This window comes from Nothoprocta perdicaria, unplaced genomic scaffold (assembly GCF_003342845.1).
Source record: "Nothoprocta perdicaria isolate Ctin4 unplaced genomic scaffold, notPer1 scaffold_16, whole genome shotgun sequence".
Classification (NCBI taxonomy): Eukaryota; Metazoa; Chordata; class Aves; order Tinamiformes; family Tinamidae; genus Nothoprocta; species Nothoprocta perdicaria.
In genome coordinates this window covers 386165-409829 of record NW_020454760.1, presented here as the reverse complement: position 1 = coordinate 409829, position 23665 = coordinate 386165, and the positions used below count along the sequence as shown (strand labels likewise).

The 23665-nt window shown below is 35.9% G+C and overlaps 1 protein-coding gene across 1 annotated transcript in view; it reads left to right on the top strand.

Annotated features, from left to right (window-relative positions):
• ERC2 (ELKS/RAB6-interacting/CAST family member 2) overlaps positions 1-23665 on the top strand; it is a 278502-nt gene that overhangs the window by 87479 nt on the left and 167358 nt on the right. The window contains exon 7 of the mRNA XM_026035392.1: positions 19173-19340. Within this exon, the coding sequence (XP_025891177.1) occupies positions 19173-19340 (168 nt within the window). The remainder of the gene's footprint in view (positions 1-19172; positions 19341-23665) is intronic.

Sequence of the window (23665 nt, the reverse complement as noted above, 5' to 3'; positions counted from 1 at the left end):
ACTATTTGTGCAGACTACTTAGACCAATTTCCGGTAGTCTTCTACTATTTGTGCAGACTACTTAGACCAATTTCCGGTAGATATGACAATATCAAATTATATCAGTAAATTGTTTGCTTCTGGTTGCAAGCTTGCTTGCTTCTGGTTGCATAAGTACTATTGCGAGCAGAAAACGTCACATTCTCAGATTATGGTTATTCATTGTCTCCTTCCCCAAATCATCTCAAGCTAATGTATTCAAACAGGAAATCAAAACACTGTGAATATGGCAGGTCATATTAAACAGGCAGCACTCCTGAAATTATCATTTTTGTATGTGAAAAGTAGTGTTTTAACTTGGAAGGAATCTGCTTGTGAAAGCACTAGGAAAAAATTGCTTGATTTTTAGTTTTTTTGACTCCTTTTAAAATGGTCAACATGCTAAGATAAATAAAATTTGCTTTCAGTGTAGCCACCAAAAAGAATACTTTGCCATTTCTACAGATCATTGCAATTACATCATTCTTAACCAAGTGCCTCTTGTTTCTTGAAGTATTCTAGTAATAGCAATAGATTTATTCAAAATCTATTATTATTGATGCATGAATGGAGGATGTATGGATGAAGATGGACAAAAACATATATGCATACATATGCATAAATACAGGTTATGTTTCCCCAAAAGAAGTGTATTTTCTGCTTTGTATGAGTTGTATACTAGCATCCATTCTTCCTCAGGAAGATTGATTTTTTTCAGGTTGATTGTGTTCTTGATAATAGCTTTGAACATTATCCATTTTATTTGCAACAGTATATATTTTTTTTTTATAAAAATTTGAAATTGAACTGTTCCCTGAGGAAAAAATGACTGGAAGGGTGCTCCGTTTGTGGGAGCTGTAGAAAATACTGCTCAGAGGCAGGAAAACACAGATGAAAAGAGAAAAGATGAAAGAAGAGCAAAGATAAGATCTGTATACYGAATGTGTAAAGATTTTATGCAAGTTGTTTGAAGAAATAGTTTTATAAACATTAGATTTATTTTACTGTCAAAACACTCCTCATTTTTATCCATTTCTTTCAATTAAAATGATAAATAACTGTTTCCTTTTCCCCCAATTTTTAGTTTTACAGAAGATTACCTTATTGCCATTTTAAGCAATATTCAATTAGATTTAATGAATTTTTTAGTGGAGCAAAAGTTACTGTGCTAAGCTAAAATAAAGCTTCAATTAAGCTTCATTCYATTGGATGGAAATTGATAGAGAAATTTAAGTATTGTTCAAAACCTGGAGAGATTTTGAGAGGATCACTGTCACCTTGATATGATTGCTTCTGAAATGATTCTTTTTATTCTTTAATTATTATTATATTGTAACAGAGTCTGAAGTTTCCAGTTAGGATCCTAGTTTCCTGGCACAGTACACAAAGTGTGCAAAGAAAAATCCTATTCAASAGTGTTGAAATTTCACCAGATGGGTGCAACACAAAACAACTGTAGATGTTACAATTATGATAATTTGATGAAGTTACTGAATTGGCCTTGCATACCATTGCAGGGAGCTTTTAAGTGTTTTGGGGACAACCATAACGAGAAAGGACTAGAGCTGTTTCAAGGACAGTGAGTTATTAAGCCGGCTGACTGAAGGGACGTGAGGATCCCTGGCCTCATGAGTAGGGTTTTAAGGGCAAAGCCAAGCAGCTCTAGTGCCTCAAAAGGAGACAGGGCAACCCAGCAGTGCATGGCAATGGTTTGTGTCTGCTACGCCTGCCTGAACACCTGGATTGCAGGTTCCTATGCCGAGGTAGGCAGCATGTAGACTTTTACTTCTAGTCTCTATCTGGGTTTGTGTTCTGGGTTTGTGTTTTATATTGRTGGGTAAGAATGTAATTCTGGGTTTAATGTGGGGCAGTTCAGCCTCCCTGGTAGAGCTAAAGCTGAACACAGCAAGTTGTATTCTTTTTATTTGTTTTTGTCATTGATTCAGTCTGAGGACATTCTTTTTAAGTGAAGATATTTGATATATGTGTTCTTTTTGTAGTTAACACCAAAATATTTTTATTTAATCAAGCCAAGATATATTCTCAGCCTGTCCTCTACCTCTGCAGAGGAAAAACTATGCTCTCAGKAAAGGCAGAGACTAATAAAGGAGGAGATGTGTCCTGTGTGAAATAGGGCAGTTTTGTGTTCCACAGCCTCTTGAGAGAGGCTGCCGTTGACCATAGACCACAGAGGACTTTTTGATTTTTATTTTTTCTATTTGGTAGGATTCTGAATATTTTCCTTATAATTTGGGTTTCAGTCAAAAAAAAAAAAAAATCTTTTAGAAGGAAAGAAATCTCTAGTCCTCGATAACAGTGCAAAGTGAAAGTAAGTTAGTGAAAGAGCAACAGTTTCACAGGTGATTAGCACCACTCTGCTAATTCTTAGGGAACCTCTAAATAAGATTGACTAGGATGAAAAGCAGAAGCTGAAAACTTACATTGTACCAAGCAATAGCATAATGTAATTACATAACATTTTCCCTTTCTCTAGAATATGTCACACTTACAAGTCATCGAGTAATGCAGACTGCAAGAACTTCTGAAATACTTGTCACTGTTGTATGCAAAATGTATTTAAAGATGTTTTTTCAGCAAAGAGGCAGCAGTAGTTGTGTTTTCTTCAGCTTACTGGTGTTGTGAGCTTCATGAAATTCCAGTTTTATGGCATCCATTCTTTGTTTTCTGTTCAAGTGAAAGAGGCTTTTTCAGTTTTTAAACTGGGCCATATAAACACCTAGATGTAGAAGTAGTTTATAAGCTACTTAATTCCTATCAGCAGCTGGGCAGATTCATTTATTTGAGTTACAATAATGTGATATTTTGCTTTGATTCATTTAGCYCATTCTGAAGGTAAATGTAATATTTGATATTATGCATTTGGCTGGGTAAAATTTCATTTTTTTCATTAATAGATCAATAGATTTAGCGTGGTATTTCATTGATCAGCTGTTTAGTCTTTCTAGAGTCATAGATGATGATACATTACAGAATCACTTTATTTTTGCAAGTGGATACTCGATTTTTTAAAATTAGCTGTATTTTCCTGTAAATAAGGTTCTGGCTGACCTTTCAATGTCAAGATTAGTCTGCTTCCTTGTTTATTTTGAAATGCTGCCAAAAATTGCAAAAAATAGAGATGTTGCCTTTATTTTATTCCATTTTAGGATTTCARTGCATGATTTCATAAAAGCTGTGGTAAATACCAGAGAACATATTTAATACGGCTTRTAGGTTTATGCTTGCAATAGACTGGAAACAATTGAGCGTCGTTTTCCTAAGCATAACCATAATGAAGCTTATCCTGCAGAGTGCCAGGCCACAGAAAGAGACGGGCGCATGTGTGGCCAACCTGCCCTCTGGTTTAGGGAAGTCYGGTTGGATCCAATAAGCCAAGTTTCAATCAGGCACAAAATCTTTGCCAGACCAGACCCAGGCTCGTTGGCACTGGTGACTTGCTGCTATTGCCCAGTCCTGCAGCTGAACTTATGAGTGGRTTTCAGGCTTTGCAATCTTTTTTTGTTTTGATTCATTATTACAGTGTGACTCCTTTTCTAAAAATATTAGAAATTAATTCAATAAAAATATATTAATCGACAAAAAGAAAAAACATGCATATAACTAGCTAGCAAAGCACAAAAGTGGCAATAAAAGTGGCTTTGAATATAGCATGATGCCACGATGAAGGACAGATTGCCCCATTTTTCCCCTTGTTCAAGTCGATGGTTGATTGAGCTTCATTGACTTTSAAATTTTGTGGCTGTTTCTTGAACTGTCTGATGATTTAAACATTTTAAACATAAACTGAACATATATCCTCTTTGGCTTTTGGCTTTTTTTTTTTCTTTTTTTTTCTTCCTCTAGAAGATTTCTGTGGTATCTGCAGGTTTTATAGAATTTTTTGTTGGTTTCATTATCACATGTTCATTCTATGAGAATTAAAAAAAGTATTAGAGATGCCTCTATAACCAGAGATTCCCTTGTGTTTTCTTTTAACTTTTGCAGTGTCTCTGGGTGCTTAAGCCCATAGAAAAGCTGTCATGTTTGTCAGGAAAACTTTCTTTGGACATGTTTCTGATAGTTTAATCTGAAATAAGCTGAGTCAGATAATTCTTCAGGGTTTCTTTTTGTTTGTTTGTTTGCTTTTAGTGTTTCTGTTTTGCAGTTGCTGGAAAAGTCTCATTTTGTAGGCTCCATGTCTGTAATGCTTTCTAAAGAGGTGGGAAACTTGAATAAGCTGAGGTGATGGGGCCTTCTAACTTTCTCCCTTTGATCTTCTCTTCAGCACGTGCAAAGCCAGGTGTCAGCCTCTCCTATACGTCATGTGCTCCAGTCCTCTGACCAGCCTAGTGCTCTGTGCTGATCTCATGTATTCAGTTTTTCAGTGTTTATGTTGTTGTGGGGAACCCAGACTGGTCACTGACCCCCAGATGTGGTCTCACAAGTGCCAGGGACAAGCACATAAAAGTCCATCGGTGAAAGAGAATGCACCTATTCAGCAAATAGCTTTGTGTCAAGTTTTGACCATGAAGGATTAGGAAAATGGTTTTAATGATCTATCTCATCTTCCTCCTTTAAGGCTGATGCTGTTTTTATGATTTGAGGAGCAGGGTATTCGTTTCAAAACKTTGCCTTAGCTGAAGGTTTATTGGKTTTTCTTGCCTTTTTTGTATTTTCTTTACTTGCTTCTATGGAAACAGAGAACTAACAGTTTTGATGAGCAGGTGCTCAAACAGAACATGCAAAGAAGCCGTGCTGGTAACCTAGCTCAGTGTGGCAGCCATGGCTGTCCCCCGACTTTGTCTCTTCATGAACAAGAGATTCGGGGCATAGCTGTGGGCTTCCTGGCTTCCAGCTCTGGTTACTATGTGGTACTTGGTAGCTTTCCCATAGGCACAGAAGCAGAGGCCAGGTGTGCTTTGAAGTTCAGAGCCACTCTCCATTTACCTGGTCATTTTTGAACTGCCTGAAAGGTGTCAGCAGTTGCCTGCATGTGGGGATTGGCCAGTAGGTGGAACCACTGGAGATTTGGGGCCCATTATTTCTGCTTTCTTTCATCTAAGGAAAGAATTCTTGCATGGCTATAATARTTTCATTTGGGTCTAAAATGCAGTGGCAATAGCTAAAACAAAAGTTAAAAATAAATAAAAAAAAATATTTAAAATGTCAAATGCAGCAGCTGGGAGGGAACTCAGGCTGGCAGCTATGATGTGCCATACTGATAAATCAAAATAATAAATTTGGAACATATGTAATGATCCCACTAATGCAATCCAGATTATGCATTACAAGGTAACAGTTGTGYCTTTTGAGTGCTAAAAGTTTACCTTTGAGCAGAGGCCTTTTAGTTGATGAAGGCACAGAGCTCCTTTATGGTGATAAATACTCATTGTTTTACATTGTTGCTATCTACCTAAGCTTCCTTTGAATGCAACATACAYGTCTGCTTTCTATTGTAAAGTTCTTCCTAAGATTTATATTTCCTTTTCTTTGCTTCATGAGAGGTAGTTTGAACTATAAGGTACCAAAATCTAGAGGGGGAGTTGGGGAAACTGCTTGCTGTGGTAAAGCCTTAAAATGAGTGTGAGAGCATTTTTATGCAAGTGATGAGAACCTCCTGGACATGATTGACTTAAATTAGCTTGATTGCTTTTTATCAATTGCAGCTGCGCTATTTAGCATAAAAATGCAAAACATCTAAAAATCATTTGCCTTGCAGCATAGTAGAAGGATGGTTTTAGTTAGTCTTTAAGATGTTTCAAATGTTTATTCTACACAGATTCTCTGAGAATGGATCCAGAACATATCTAGTTACAGAGAATTAGTACAGATATTGTAAACTTTGAGAAAATTAATTAAAGAAAATATGCTGCTCTATGAATTACATATTTAGGGTTAGGGTAATTTTGCTTTTAACTGTTTTAGTAAGTTAAACAGTTCAAAGATACTTGTTATAGTGGCATAATAGGGCATCTACTGTTAAAAACTAGAAGTGAAAAACTAGAACTTTTCATGAATGTACAATTGTCTCACTTGCTGCACAGTGACATTGCTGAAAGAGAAATCCTGAAGTTATGCGGAAATAAATTTTGGCCAAAATAGAAGGAGAAAAGTTTAGGCCATGTGGGGGGGGCGGGGAAGAAAAAAATTGACCTTGGAATAACGTATACATATAATCAAAGGAAAATGGGGGAACTATTTTCTTTAATACTATGAAAAGACACCTTGAGCTTCTCAGATCTGTTCTTTTTAAAATTAAAAGTAGCATCTCTATATATCATCCAGCGGCTCAAGCTTTACTTTTCTTTACTCTCAGTTAGAGCTTGCAAGCTAGTACAGTGATGAATGTGGGTTGTATTTCTTCTTACATCAATAATAGAAGTGTTTGCAAAGTTCCAGTTACAGGAGTGGTTAGGTGTGTCTGTGCAAGCTTACAGACAGCAAGCAAATACAGAGGTATCATTGAGGGTATAACATATGCAAGAGGAAAATGCCAAAGGTGACTTCCGTTCTAGATTTAATGWTATACTAAGAAAAGTATTTATTTTAGGTTTGTGTATCAAAAGAGACTATTGCACCTATGTGTCTGGCACATGAGCTTTTGTAATGCAAACTCATGGCAAATCTATCTAGAATTGTAATAATAGAACAGGATAATAACAATAGAACAATAATAAAATTAAAATCTCTAACTACTAGCTCTCTTTTCTCTCTTCTTTTTCCTTGTTATTTTTTACTTCTTTCAGGAGAAGTTACAGAGAAACTAAATTCTCAAAAACAAATCTTTAAGCTCCAAATGCTTTCCATTTTGCTATTTAGCTGAACTATGTAAAAYACATGTCACTACATGAGATTATTTGCCAAAAGCTACTAGATGTCATCTATGATGACTACAGAGAGAAATGCTAGCAGCTCTTGAGGATGTCCTCCTTAGCTTATTTTGGGTTGGAAAGGTTTTATTTTCTTCTAATGGAGAGAGTATTTGATTGTGAGAGAATATGTATTGATAAATGTAATTAGATTTGGATAGTGCAGAACTCTTTGTAGTTAGTCTCTTCTAGACTTTATATTAAGATTGCTTCTGTGTGCTGACATTGTCCTGTTACTTGAAAAGTATCTTTATTTTCCCAGTCTTTTGGGGAGATTGGAAAAGGGAGCAGGATTTCACCCATGTACAGAATAAACTATGTCTGCAAAAAAGATTACTTGCAGAATGCTTTCCAGGAAAAGAAAAACAGATGAGAAATGATACTTGCTTTATTTATTTATTTATAAAATGTTCTAAAATAAGATTTATAAGTTCCCATGTTGATGTCAGAGGTTGGGGAATGAATTTTCATACTTGGGGATTCGTTTCCATAACTAGTAAATCCATAGTTGTAACTCAAAGATTCTCCCTTTGTTACTAGTATAAGAGTCCAAACAGAATTACATCATTTMCATCCCTGGGTTGGAGATTATACTTAAAAGAAATAATAAAAGAGGAACTACAGTGATAATTTATTCATCTGAGCAGATCCCTTTGAATTTCCTGTGAAAAGTTTTCTCTTGTGTGAAAAATCATTTTATTTAGCAGCTATTCAGAGAATTTCTGTGTGTCCTTTTCAGTTGAGATAATTAAATTGGGTCAAAGAAGTATCTTTGATAGGAACAATGTACTGCTTTAGATGCATTATTGTGTTGGAAATAAAGTGAGAGAAGAGGGAGATCAGTGTAAGAATTGTAGAATTGAGTAAGTACCAGGTAACAGGCAGAAAGTGTAGGTAGTGTCAAAGGAGAAGAATCAGCTTGGGAGAGGTTGTTACTGAAASCTATCAAAACCTGGTACTAAAGAGAGTCTTATTTAATATTTTCAAAGTATAGCTTGCCAGAGTTTGGACACATACATATAAAATCTCATGCAGATGCACATATTGAAACCACTAGTGAGGAGAACTGAATGATCTTGAATTCTGGAGTGATAGTAATGGATGAGATGTAGTAGTACAAAATGCAGAGTTTTGCTTTTGAGAACTGAAAACTAGAACTTCCCCTGTAATGTAAAGATTGATGTAGAGGTGGTACAACTGGATTACTCAGAAGGTTGCTAAGATTGATGTAGAGGTGGTACAACTGGATTACTCAGAAGGTTGCTATTAGTCACATGTAAAATGTGGCTCTGGAAAGTCTGATCTTGGATGTATCAGGAGAGAGAGATTTTCTGTTGGAGAAAAAGGAGGTTTTAATGTACCCTGTGAGATCGCATCTGGAATGCAGTTCATAGTTTTGGTCATCCAGATTCAACAAAAATTAATTCAGGATGGGAGGAGGGCAGAGGAGAAGTGGTAGAATGATCAGGAAAATTGTCATAAGAGAAGATACTAAAAAAGGGTTCAAATATATCTTCATATAGGGGTTTCATTTTCAGGGGTCATCTGAGACAACTGCTCCTCTGTGCTTATCCTTGTTGTAAACTAGTGACAGTTCCCTTCAGTTATGTTTGCTCAGCTGTAAATTTTTGTTCCTTAGCAATGAGTGTGTTTTTAAACAACCTCAGATAATGTACTTATTTAGCAGATAGACACATCAGTCAGAGATGTAACTCTTACACCATATAAGTTATTTGGTCATTTAGATTTATTCAGATATTGCAGYTGAGTGTGCAGACAATTTGGATTTTGTTACATGGAAAATATAAATCCATAGAATATTTTTMTCCTTTCTTCCCTTTTAAAAATGGAACTGTCTTTTTGTCTGCCTTTTTGTCCATCTTTAAAAGTTTTCTCCATGCAGATGCTTTATTTCATATGTTTCAGTTTGGCTGTATCATCTAGCTGATTCTTGGGTGGGTTTTATTATCCTTCAATCTATCCTTAAATGTAGCTGATACTTAAACTAGGTATTAAAATTGCACAGGACTGGGGAGATTCACAGAAAAGGGAAATGATCAACTGGGCAGCCAGCAAAAGACAGAGTATTTTTGCMGTGTATCTTATTTTAGTCTCATAGAAATTTGTTTTCGATGTTGTTTCTTGTTTATTGAAATTAAAGTTCARCAGCAAAATATTAAAAGTATTTGTTAATTTGAGTCAGTTTTATCACAATCTTTAKAACTGATAATGAAATATATTGTTTCTGGCAGCAAGGAAATCTTGGAATTCTGAAGATCAAACAGCTTTTATGGTTACTTTCATTTTTGAAAGTGTGTAGGATGCTGTTATATCCAGTAAGTTTTATACTAGAGCTGGAAGTCCAGCCTTAAGATGTTGGAGTATCCTATGACCTCCATCCTGGCTTTGTGGAAGGGGATTGTACACAATCCCAGCTCACCCACAGCATCTATGCACTGAGGCTCTAGGCAGTGTTAGGCTTGTCCTGACGTGTTCAGAGCATGTGTGTGCCACTTCATTACTGTATAGAACCATAGCAAACCAGAGATCGACTTTGGTTTCTCACCCTYATTATGCCAGGTGTCTCTGATGTGAGGTCTGTGAGGTTCTGATACACCTACATGGTTCAGCCTAGTCTGCTGGGATGAAGGTGCATGGCTCTGTACCCAATAYGACAGTGCAGTCTATTTTTACAGTTTCTAGTTGCACATTCAGTGTGTAATTTTTCCTCCAGGAATACGTTTAGCACTTATAATAATTAATTTGTTTACTGTTACCAACTGAATCATTGCTATGTTTATTACCCAAAATCAGCTGCATGMCATAAAAGACAACTGAATTTTAAAAACAGCTGTCGGGCAGGATATTCTGCTGGCTCTGSACCACAAGAAAATGCACACCCCCAAAATTGCATGGGCAGCAAAGGTTATGACTGTGAAGCTGGTCAAAGAAATGAAGAGGATAGAACTTGAGTATTTCTCTCCTGTGGACAGAATGCAAGCAAGACATGTTGTGAGAGGGAGAAAAAGATATTCCTGGCACGAGGGTTACAATTAATAATTGTACACTAAACAATTAGTGTTGAATGAATTAGAGTAGTGCTGAAAATTGCAGTTGGGATGTATGTTATTATTCAGACTCTTAATCGTTTTGAAAGAAACTATTTGTTCTGGAACTTASGTTTTTAAATTTTAGGTTTTTAGTAGGGGAGATTGTATACTAACAATCATGTTGAAATCTGTAAATACTGGGTGAATGTCAACTATTTCAGAGTTACTGATCTTTGAGTGTGTGTGTGTGTGTGTATATATATATATTTTTTTCTTCAAGGTCTTTTATTATGGACAAGTTTCCAAACTAGTCAAAATGAGAACTGGCAACTTAGGTGACARGTTCAGAACATTATGACTTGATGCCATGTACTTTGTTCCACATCCCTTTTGCCTTTTGACCATTTTTAGTGTAAAGTGCTACTCTATTAGGTCTGTACCACCTACCAGATCAGGTGAATATCTTGCCATATATGTATTTTTATATATATATATATGCAAATATTTCTCACAGTCATTCTTCTCTTGGTCTAAGCAAAATCCTGCCCTGCTGGTAAGAAGCTGAGGTTGTTAGAACTTAATTGATGCTAGAAGTAATGTTTTGTTTCATGCTTGTAGCATGCTAACAGCATGTATATGATTAGTCACCAGGACTCAGCTAACACCCAGTAGCTCAGGGAACCTAGATGATCTCTGAATTTTTCTCATGCATCCTATATTTATAATTCCAATTTAGAGAACATCAAACATCAAAAATTTGCATCAAACCTACTGTTCATGGACTGGACAATTGCTACATGCATTATTGTACAACAGTTCTTCAGTAAGTTAATGCGTGAGGTGCACTTTATCTAAGCTTATGTAGCAAGATYAGCATGTTATAAATGATCTGGCTTTTTGTGCATGCACAGATCAACTGCATGGTGCATTTGTGCTATATCTATTTCCTGATCATGTACAACTCAAACCCAAGGGTCTGAGATRTTAGATATTTACTGTTATCTCTTAACCTCCTAGGGAGCCTTTGCTGTGCACTGATGCAGTTCCCAATCATAAAGAAAGTTTAGAGCCGCTGACTGGTCTGGCAGTCAATTGAGGCCAACTATTAAAAAAGAAAAAAGAAAAAGATTAAATCTCAAAAAGCCCTAAACATAGTTTCTATTTAAAATAGCAATAAATGGTCAATGACAGAGTGGCTCTCATATTAGAAGAGCTTTGGAAGGGCCAGGCAGGCACCAGAGAAGCTGGAAGTAGCAGTTGTTTGGGGTGGGAAAGTGATGGAACTAACCTGAGCTGTTGCACTTCAGATGCTGGTACTCAAACAATACAGAGGTCAATGCTATTGAGAGGTTATTGTTGCCAAAGTTGGTTCTGGAGTCAGGCTTGCTTCATTCCCAACTTTTAGCAAAAGCTTAATCCCTCTTAGAGGGATATGCAAGAAAATAGACTATAACTTGGTCTCTGGAGAAGTAGAGGCAGAAGAGATGCAGATACTGAAAGGACATATACTTCATATAGCAAAGCACCGAGTTATATTTCAAGTAAACAGTATTTGTTTACTTATAGGTCATTGTTTTAATCTTCTCCTCTGTTGATTCTGTTCTTATAAATAAATGAATAATATTGCCCAAGCTGTCTTATGTCACTGTGTTTTTACCAGCTGGCTGTAGATATGTCTGGAGATAAGACTGTATTCAGGCTGAATCCAGCTGGACCTGCTGATGTAGGATAAACAGGCAGGAGACATAAACTAGCCTTCAAGTCCCAGAACAGGGTGAATCATGATATTCTTCCCTTGAAACACRTGTGGAATTGAGAGAGGTCAAGGATACAGCGCTCCCCTTCAGTTTTAGCAGATTCTCACCTCGGCCTGCAGGCAGCTCCTGTGTTTGAATGTTGAAATCACTGACAGCAAATATTAAGAAAAAATAAAACTGGAAAAAGAGGTCATGTAAGAACTGACTTATWTTTAGCATATATAAGGCTAATGGATATTTACTAATGTTTTTATATTATTTTGGAATTGTACACAATTTATTCACGAAGCAATTAAATGTATTGGCATGACTTGAAAAGGAACRTTGTGACACTTTAACTCAGTTTCTATTAATCTATTTAAGAATAATAAAATTTGAATGTTATTGGAGACAATTTTTTAAAGTTTAAAGCTACCAAGATTGATAGTTTTGAAAATTGGTTTTAAGTATTTTGAATTTATAACTGTCATTATGTTGCTAAATAACATTGACTCTGGAATGACTTACATCCTTCTGCAGTAATTCAAAAATATTATGCCAGCTATAGTTTTATAGTGAGCATAAAAATCAGTGAGGTAAGTTCAATGAGGTAAGGTTAGTGTTGGAAGTTTTATTAACAAAACTTTTAAGTATTAGCATGAGAGTTACAATTCCCATGAGTTTTCCAAAACTTGCTGGAATGGTTCTGAATATTAAATTCTGAACTTTGGACTAGTCATTTAAACTACCTAATTTTAATGATAGAAGTAAGCAAAGATACAGGTTAGAAGAAAACAGCTGTTAGGCAATTGGCTGCATTGATGGGCCACACGTGGTAAGGGCTTTTTGTAGCKTATAGTGTTGCAGTAAGCATTGGTTTCAAACTGCCTGTGAGAACCTCTTTTACGTTGGCTGCTGTCTCCATTTCAGCTAAGACCTTTTCTTGTGTAGTTTGACCACTCGGAGTTGCCACTTCTCTCTTTTAAAGGAGAGCATAACCTGGACTAGAGAAAAAAAGAATGACAGGGCAATCAGGACTCATTAGTGGAGGAGGTGGCAGGTTGGCTGTTGCAAGGTAGGCTGAGAGCTGCGTGTATAACACTAATGTGCTTTCATTAAATAAATAAATGCATTTAATCTATTATGCTGTCAAGAAATTCACCCTTCCTTGTTCAGAATGATTGAAAGAGTTTGTGTTGGTGATTCTATGAGGAAATGTTTTATTTTTTTTCCTTGCTTTGAACAGCCAACATTTTACACACCATGCTCAGATTTTGCTCAATCCCTTTCATATTAGAATAGGATGTGTGTATCTGCTTTAAAAGTCTCCCCTTTTGTCAGTTCTGAAATACAGAAGTAGTAAGTGGAGAATGATAAGATAGATTGTCCTTTGAAATACATGAAACCTGTTATAATATCAACTGTATATTAACATAATTATTTGAATTAAAATTCAAATAATAGAAATCAATATCCAGAGTGATGGGAGTGGTAAGGTTATCATTAAAGCAATGGTTGTAAGTGGAGTTTTTCTCTAATTAAGGGAAGAGCTAGTTTACTTGCTAAAGCTTCAATCTGGGATGAAAGTGTAGTAAGGGTATGCCCTTTTTGCTTTCCCTTATAATTCTGTACTGTAGAAAGATTTTCACCAAACATTTGGTTTAGCAAATACGTTTGTTTATGGTGGTAAATAACTCTTACCAGTGAAACACAGTAGTGCTTCTTCACATTTTACTTCCTCACAGAGCTCCATACCATTAAGAATGCTTTCATAAATATGATATATGTCACATGGCATATAAGTTAAATGGTTAACAGTAAGGGACTTCAAGAACTAGACGTCATGACTGGAGCTGGTCATGAGTGGCGAGTGATGACATGAAGATTAATAAAGTTTGACTTTGAATTTGGCAATTTTTGTTGCTTACATGAACTTTTCCTTTCTTTCTGAAGTATAAGCGAATGCTGAAGTTATACGAAGTGTTGTATATTTCCAGAGCAAGTGGCAGAGTTTATTGTATTAAATAGTTGAAATAAGTAGTTGCTGAGGAAAAATCAGTTAGACAAAATTAAAAAGCAATTTACTTGGACAGATATCAAATCTGCTTTTGCCTTATTTTTGTAGAAAATGTTAGTGTTCTTTAGATTGCCAAGTTTAACTACTCTATGGGCTGCCAAAGCTTAGGAAAAAATAAAGACTCTTAAAATTACAGTGTTGAGTGAAAAGCCAAAGAGTGAGGTTTTGTGCACCAGCAATTCTTATTCTTTAATAGATTAAAAATATGTATATGATACTCTAAAATGACCCATATAAGTGCAGTAGGCATAAAAGGAGCAATAACAAAATGGCAGGCATTTCTCACAGTGCACTGGCATGCTGCATGTAGAATTCTTTGTTGTTCCTTGTTTTGAAGATAGGATATTTCATTGCACCATTTTTGGGGAACATAAAGATAATTTATAATATTGGCAAATCCATCTTGGCTTTACACAAGACATAAGGAGCTTATTTTGCTCCTTGTCTTCCACAAGATGAGGAGCTGACTTAACAGCTTTAYGGTTTTACACCATCTGGAGGTTCAGGTTTGACCTATGAAATGATGTCATGCATGCTTAGCACCAAGCAGATCGGTATAGTAAAAGGTTGCATGTAGTTCAGACTGAGGTAGTTTGGCTTCACATTATGAGAAGTGTAAAAGTCTTGGTTCATGATTACTGGAGGCAGAAACAAGCACGTAGAGAAGCGGAAAATGACTGGCATAAGCAGTGTTCTTGTAAACCTCCACAGTGCATTCCTGTGAATAGAAAATAAATCTGTTCACCTAAGACCACACACGGTATGAGCCGCCTATTCAGCCTTCCAAATGGGAGGTGCTCAGAGCTCTGCCGTTCTGTGAGCACTCACATTGGGTGCTGGTTGCAGAAGGGCCCCTTGGTGCACACGCTGCTGGCGAATGATGTGCCTATTCTATCTCCGTGCCTATTTTATCTCCGTGCCTAGGCTCCATCATGTAGGTGACCTTTTGGGGTCAGAGTGCTTTGCTGTAGCACTGTCAGGAAATCTGACCACTGGTTGATGCTAAAGTAAAAATAAAAAGTTTATGTACAAAGATTAAAAAAGAGAGAGAAAAAAAAAGAGAAACTCCAAAAGAGGGGAAAAAAAAGAATACCAAAACTTTCTTTGATTAAAAAGTAGCAGAATACATATTTTTCAAAGATTGTTTTGAATCTCTGTGCTTCAGACTAAGGCATGGGAAGTTACAGAAAATTTTACAGCCTAGGTGTCTTCACACATGCAAAGCATAAGGTACTGCTGTCATCAGATACTCTCTTTTATGTACTGCTCCTAGACTTTGTTAGTATCCCAGCTGATGGGTCTCACCATATTTGAGAAACATTTCCATTTCACCATCAGCAAGCGATGAATTTCCTCCTAACGCRGACTCCAGCTGGAACAGTAGATCAATCGCTTGCTGAGCTGAGAAAGGGCTGGGAGATAAAGTTTAGCTTCCTAAGGCTAACACTGGATTTGCTGTGGCTTGCAAGAGATCTTGTAAAATGCTATGGAAGTGTCAAAATTGCAAATAGTGAGTGTGGGGTATGATGATGAATGTGTCCTTCTTGGAGGAGATTGTATCTACTCAGACAGTAGAGATACCATATAAGTCACTTGGTCATCCTCATTGTTTTTCTTCCATGGATTTTTAGGCCACTTTTGGGAAGAGTTGTTTCCAGTTACTGAGTAGGAGAGTTGACTAGTAGTGGAAGGAGTGGTGGAAAGAAATTTATGAGGAAGAGAATTGCTTGCTTGGTTGCTAGGGTGGGGATAGGAGAAGGATTGATAGAGAAGAAAAGACCATTGCCTCAAGCTGCCGCTCAGATGAGTTCAGCCAAACAGAACTTGAATTGGACTTCCTGCCTTAATGATGCAAAATGCTTCTGGAGCTCTTGCTATCGTGGAATGACCAGCTTCTCTGTTGCTGCTTTTAAGGGCCCGGTAGAGATTTTTGTGATTTGACTTAAGGGATTACTTATGCCATTAATTATGGCAGCAARTAAGTAAATAAGTGCAAAGAAGATCTGCTGATGAGTATCAGATGACATCTTGTTTTTTAGAAAGGCTTGAAAGTTTTCTTGCTTCTACCCTTTTCCAAAAGTTAAATCATTGGATTTTGCACTGCATACTGCACACCAGCTGCAAGACCTTTTTACTTTAACATTGTAAAATCTTAAAAATAAATCCTTAGGAGTGTAAATCTTTTTTCCAGTGTATAGAAAAGCAGTGAGCCATTTTAAGACCAGGAAGAACATGCATTTTGAGATTCAATAGATCATCTAAATTGGTCCCAAACCAAATTTTAAAATGACATTGCAGAGACTTGTACTCAGAATAAATTTAGCGTTACAAAACTCAGAATATAAATAAAAATAAATCAGATTTTGCTGATTGTTTTGTATTTTAATAATGTTCTGATCAACTAGTAAAGAGATTGCTTAACACACAGTGCATTTTCCGACTGCCTGAACTGCACTATTTAAAAATGCTAAACTAACATTCATGTTCTTTAAGTTACTTCCTTCTAGCTTTTATTATGAATGAGCTTTGTGAATTTTCAGGTAATGTCAACTTTAAACCCTACTTCTTCATTTTCTGTCATTTTTATGTTTGAAATTTGGATTAGTGAATCTAAAATTTCTCACTTGCCTGACTTCCTGCAGCTCACTCCCTGCTAGATGGAGAGTTATTTTAGGTTGCCACATCATATATTTTCCATCTCAGCCTTGTCTCCTCAATGGCGTACCTGCARCCAAAACAAGCCTGTGTGGATCCACTTAAGGTGAACACCTCCTGGTTTCAGAGCAGTGGAGGAATACAGTATCAGACAGACGGTCGCTGTTCAAGGAGACCTGGCTTTGGAATAACAAATGGCTGTGGTGCTTTTAATCATAGTTCTGTACCTGGAGTGATGTGATAATGTCGTTCTAAGGGCTGATTCCTTTGCTGAATTTCTCTATTCTCACACAGACCTGTCTGTGCTAGATTGTGCCTTTCTTTCTCTGGGCAGAAAGTGCAACTGTGGTAAAAGGTGTTTAACAGTATTTTTAGTATATCCTCTCCTGGACTGTGAGTTATAATTTGTTAACCAGCCTTCTGGAAAACTGAAATATTTCAATAAGAATAAACTCTGATTTCTGTAACCCAGGCTTGGCTTTGGGAATTTCAGCACTAACAGGGGCTTGAGTTTGTTCTCTTGTGGTGCTTAAAAGTGCAAATTTTTGATAAGAGCTTTTGAAAGGGCTTAAATGAGTGGACCAAATTGCATGATCTGCATATCATTAAACTTTGCTGTTCTTTCATGATGACATTTTTAGAGTGGTCATGTTATTTAGAAATTTGTTTTCAATAATGAGGTTTACTCAAAAATTCTCTTTTAGTATTTAAAAACATACATGATGAAAGCTGTTTTTTACCCCAGTTTTCCCTACATATGGTTTAAGCTCTGTTGCTGGTGTGCTGCTCAGCAATTCATTTGTAACTGCATTTCTGAAAGGTATGTGCATGCAGGGATGATCTAGTTGAAGTGGTCATTGAAGGGAAAAATATACATAAGTTGCAACTTGCAAAGTGGGGTTTTTTTTTTTTAAACAATTGTTATGTTGGTTCCTGCTTCTCCTTTTATTCTGTACTGTATAGGAGGATTCTACACTATATGAACGACAGCAGTTGTAAAGGTTACAAGATTTCATTTTCCAGCTGTAGTTTCTGTTGCAATTTCATCTCAAGGTTTCACTTCCACTTCACCAACACATCGTTATAAGAGCACTTAAGCATCTGCTTTACTGGGATGGAATTACATTATTATATTTTAATTTGAGGAAGCTATATTAAAAAAAAAAAAAAAAAAAAACACCACACCCTGCTGAGGATCTTTCAGAAACTGCCAAGAGTGGCAATAGTATGTTAGAAGTTCTTGAAGGTTGTCTTAGCACTCTGTGTGACATTGACTTCTTCCTCTTTGGTGTTGGTGAGGCTAACACATTTTTCATTCAGACTTATTTATTACTCTGGGTTGAGTAGGAACTGCATCTGTGAGGTAGAAGGGTTTAATTGGCTTGAATAATTTGTGCTTTATCATCTTGCTCTTTGTTTCTTCCTCCTTCATGACTTTTTTTTTTTTTGGGTGTGTTTCTTCCTGGAATTGTGTATCTTTCTCTACTGCTGAGGCCCTCTGTCTTTTCATATCATTCTTACCTTCCAGTTTCTTGAACACAATCTTCAAAGAGCCAATTCCTGCTTGTCCAGTTCTTTGAACAAGTACCCTGTCATTTTCATTTTCCCTTTTGCTGCTTTGTTCCTTGTTTCACCAAATGCATTTGTTTTTTTCTGATGATGCTGATTTTGCTACTGTCCTTGAAGGTGGCTGGTGCTTTTCCCCCCAACCATTTATTGGTAATGGAGGAGAATCAGCTGGTTTTTCTTCTTACTTCCAAACTTTTACAAGTACCCAAACGTTTAATTACAATTAGCAGTAAAGCTATGGACACCTATATAGAAATAGTCACCAATATCAGGTGACTTACAGATTTTCTTCAGAAAAACACCAACTGTTTTTGTGACAATAATTGGAGAACTGTTGAAATTGTGYTAAGAGAACAGTGAAAATGCATTACTGAGCGTTTATATAGCAAGGAATAAGAAGAAAAGGTAAGAGGATAAGGTGCATATGCTTTCTGCATACTCAAAATGCTTGCTGTGATTTGCTTTGGAGGGGATTTTGGAGGGTTTATTTTCTAAAGAGGAAAGGCAGTTCTGTAATGTATAGGGACTCGGTTAGGTATTTCTTTACTTAGAATGATGGAGAAGATGCTTCTGCTTAGGCTCTTGGAAATATCCCCTCTTTTATGACAGAAYCTGGTGCTCACTATAGAAATTATAAGGTTAAGTGTTTAAGTTAAAGAACTTAAAAGATGCATGCTGGAGAAAAATGGAACACAGCAAAGGGGGAAATAGCAAGGGTCATCTTTGCTAAATAGTTCAATTCCAATTTACTGGCCTGTGTCCATCTGTGTGGTGACTGTAACATCTAGTTGTGCACTTCATGGCTTTAATAGTAAGATACAGCATATAGAGTGCTATTTTTTGTGAATTATATGTTAGTCAGGATGATTTTGGTTTAATCATTTATGAATATATCAGGTTAGGGTTGGTTTAATATATTTTAAGTTTTGACTTTCTATTTCAAGTTTTGACTTATATTCAAGTTATAATCAAGTTTTGACTCTTTCTAACTCTTTCTATTAATACTTCAGGGCTAAAAGTGTTTTCATTTTTTTTATAATTTAAAAAGGAGATGAACCTCTCAAAGCAGGGAAAAAAGTTCCTGGAAAATGTCCATTAAAAAAAAAATTAATCAACAAAAATATGAGTGAGAGAAAATAAATAAAATGTGCTATTCATCTTTACTAAGACCAAAATTTGTTTGTTTTATTTACTCTAGGTTGATGCCTTGAGATTACGATTGGAAGAAAAAGAAACTTTTCTCAATAAAAAAACAAAACAACTTCAAGACCTCACAGAAGAAAAAGGAACCCTGGCTGGAGAGATTCGAGATATGAAAGATATGTTGGAAGTAAAAGAACGGAAAATTAATGTCCTTCAGAAAAAGGTAAAATCACTGATGAAAGAATGTATTACAAAACTTCTGCAACACCTGTAAAGAGAATATTTCTATGTATAACTTTTTAAAAAAGTATACGGAGTCAGTGTATAGTAGTCAAGGTGCTTTTTTGGTTTTGTTTGTTTGCTTTACGTGAACCTTTGAAGGACCTTGTAGTGGAAGGACTTAATTAAGTCAAATGTCTACTTTCCCTATGTAAAATAATCTAATGATATAGGAATGCAGGTACTTTCTCTAGGTCTTGTTAGCCTTATTTCTAGACTTTCACAAATTTAGCCAACTTCATTTTCTCTGTTAGTGAGATTGATTTTAATCAAACATCATAGTTTCCACTTGGAGACCTGCTCAGGAGCAGGGAGAACCTTTCCTGGGAAGGTAGATCTGCATGGGTTCCCGACAGAGTAGTTCTAAGTTTGCATACTCCATATTATCCTCACACCCACAAGAAGTGTTTGTGCTAACAGGTATGTACTCTGTGTGTTGTGTGTATCAGTCTTTAATGTATATAGAAGTAGTTGTGAACAGACAGAAAAAAGGAGAAAAATTCATGGAATCAAATATATTTCACTACTTTTCCCGTGGAGATATATAGGCAATCAAAAACAGACTATTCCAGTAGAAAGCAAAATTTTTTTTTTTAACCTTTTATTTACCTTGAGTAAATGTTAACTAATTTTGGCTATGATTTGGGAATTTTGAAGAAAATAATGTATCTTTTCTTATTTTTTTTGTGTTTTAAGAAGCAAATCAACAACTTACAGTTGGTCTTCTATTTAGATCTTGAGGAAATGGTTCAGTAGGTAGAATGTGGATTCAGTGATCAAGATTGCATTGATATAGGTTAGCACAAAGGTGTCATTACTGCCTGGCATGGCTGCCTAGTCACCTCTTATGTGCCTGAATTCATAAAAACAGTCACTTGAAGCTGTACTGTCATTTTCAACTGAATCTTAATGTAAGCACATATTATAGTCTAGAGCTCTAATATACAATGTAATACGTAGCTCATGCCAAGAACTAAGTGCAAAGTGAGAGGTAGTACTGAATTGATTGCTTAGGATTTGAAATAGCACTTGATTTTTTTTTGACTTTTTTTTTATCCTGAATTCTCATGCTTTCTGCTATGAAAAGTATGAGCCTCATTGATTACTTGCTTTAAAAGTAAGAAAAATAATTCATATACATCATGTCGGTTATGTATAGATTTGCTTACCAGAAGTATTTTTAATAAACCCATTACCATAAAATTTAGATGTCAATATGCCAAAAATAACAACATCAGGTCATCATTATATCATTACTTTATTTTTAATAAAATAATACCGTCTTTAGAGATCTTGTTTTTATAAGACCATCTGGTCACAGTTTAAGTTTTGGATCATTGTTTTGGTTGTGCCTCGCTTCCAATACATTTAGGAGTAAATGATGATTTATATAGATAACTGAAGCGAAATATTGTCCTRCTTTGGTCTCTCCTATTTTTTAAAAAAAATTAAAGTATGATACCATCAAGGATGCTTCCCAGAAAATTTTGTTGTTGACAAGGAAAAACAGACTTTTTAATGGAACTGGAAAGTGATCTCTTATTTTCTAGCTAATTGCAGATTGTGTCTTGGGCTCTCATGATTAAACTCCTTGAGCATCCTTGCATCCTTGGCAGCAGAGATGATCCCCTTTCTAAGAACAAAATTCAAAAATTATAATCAAATAAATAATTATATTTATAAATTTTTAATAATATATAAGTATAAAATAAATAACAATAAATATACTATATATAATAAATTTTAGTCAATTAAATAAATTGAATAAAAATTTTAAAAATCCCCATTTAAGAATAAAATTCACTGAAGATCTCTCTTCATCTTTAACAAGTTTTTTGCAGCAACTGCATAAGAGAATGCATTTTGTTGCAACTAATATTTACTGTGTATTGTAATAATTTTATCTTTTATGTGAATTTAGTTATGCTTTTATCGTTCTTTTTGTAGAACTGCAAATGCAACTTGCATTTTTCTGTTTCGTGGTCATTGTTTCCTTTTAGTCTTTTAGCCACTACTACTGCTTCACTAATGATTTCACTTCAGATCGTGGCAGCCAGCTGTTTCTGTGCTGAACATTTAGCAATCGATTTGTCCTCATCATGCACATCCAGGTGCCAGTTTCAGGGAGTGGAAAGTGATATGGATCATTTTTGCGTGATACAGAAGAGATGAAATGTTTTTTTTGGTCCCTCTAGTGGACTGCCCTATCTTTACAGACTTCTTCTTTTTAAGRCCATTGCAACAATTGTTACATTACTGTCTTGAAACTCCTTTTAAAGGGACTAAAAAGGAGTACAAAGAGCTGTTCTTGTTTTTCTTCCTAAGTTCTCCCTAGGCATTATGTACTTCTAGACTGTAGTATAATTCTTGTCTCCATTTTTTTTTCCCTGTTCAAGGACWAATTCCATATTGGTGTATTTTTATTCACTTTGAATATGAAAATATGTGAATAGCCACTTATTTTAGCTTTTGTTCCAAGCTGGAGTTGTGTCTTCCTTCTGGGCAGTTGTTTGGCTTGGAGGATAGAAGCGGTTGTGTTGAGGGCTCCCTACCAAGGCTGAGAGTCAAGAAGAGATGTGGTGACTCTCATGGGATGGCAGGGGGACAAGCCTAAGGCAGCGTGTTGCAGAAGAAGGTAATGGGCCAGATAATGAGCTAGTAACGCGCTTTCCTTTTATGCAGGGTTTTCGATGTAGTATTTGTCAAAATTTAGAAAAGCACCATACTGTTCAGTCTAATTGGCAGGTCTAAGGGAGGCCCTGCGCTGGAACAGCATGCATTTAGAGGAATTGGATCAACATAGATTGGCATGGAGTAATAATAAACTTATGTCAATGTCAAGGGTGCAATATTACTTAATATTTCTTTCTTTTAGAATCTTTGGCACCACTGTTTCATTTTAGTGCCAGTAAAGTTGGGTATGCTGTTTTAATAGCCTTGTTTAACCTGGCAAACCTAGTCTTACACCTCATATCTGTCATTTTAGCATGCAGAGGGGCAGACCTTAGAAATCTTTATGTATTTCTTAACAGAATATGGAATCTCTTTGCATACAGTTGAATTATAGATTGGGAGGCAGAAGTGCTGAGTTGGATGACACTTCTTTCATGTCCCTTTTTACTCCTAACTTCCTCTTTTATACATTGTTAAACCTGTTGAGTTTTGTATTTTAAAAATATGCAGATGTTTTAAATTCAGTTCTGTACTCAGGACTGTCTTTTGTGTTGAAAACAGTAGCTACTTAGACAAGAGCAGAGTGGAGGATGTGGTGCTGGATCATATTAGGACAACAGCTTGTGGAAATTCTTTTGTGGGGATTATAACAAAAAAAACACTGTGTAAAAGGGGGTAATATTATATTCTACTTTCACTTGCATCACAACCTTTTATGTAAAATGCAACAGTTTCCATCTTTAATAGTTTAAGCTTTGTGATTGATGAAGTGCTACATGACTGAAGGCCCTAACGTACCAGCTAATTAACGTTTGTAGGAAATGTCATAAAGTCTTAGCTCTAATGTAATAATTGGAATGTGTACTTGGAGTTGCTGGACTGTGATGATATTGTCCAGCTCATGTTAAATTAAATGTGCTTTACAGTTGATTGTATGCATTACTGTTAGCTGTCTTCGAAAAATACTAAATTTACGTATTTTCAGATGAGGAGTATGCTATACAAATGAGTCTTACCTTGTGTTTAGAAATTTTTATCGGTACTATCGCTTGACACGGGTGTTCTGGTTGAGAGCACCGCAGCTGAAAAAAAAAAGAATCCACAACAATCTAGCAGATAATCCTGTTTTGTTTGACCTCTGCTTATCGAAGGTGCAAGCACATTGCTGACAGAAGATGCATTTGGTTTTTCATGTTTAATCAGCTGGGAGCATGCTTTCATAATCACAAGAGAAGCTAATGCCATTGTTAAAGAACGAGAGAAATCTCTCTCAAGTCCCCGGTCAATGATGGCATGTTATCTTTGTTGTTACATTTGCCAAATTTTATCGAATGTGAAGAGTGTGTGATGAGAACTGGAGTTTTGAAATTACCACATCACTGAGTTTTGTTTCATTGCTGGAATGAGACAACAGGTGCTGATATCTTATCTCTTCCACAAAATAGGCCAATGTTCTGATTGCAGATTGCAAGTGTTGCTGAAACACTAGGGAGTCATTATGATGTTATATGAAAATTTTGATAACATTTTCAAAGCTGCTATGGTGACTATTGACTGGTGTTAAGAAAGGTTTTTTCCTAATGGCATATGTCTGTT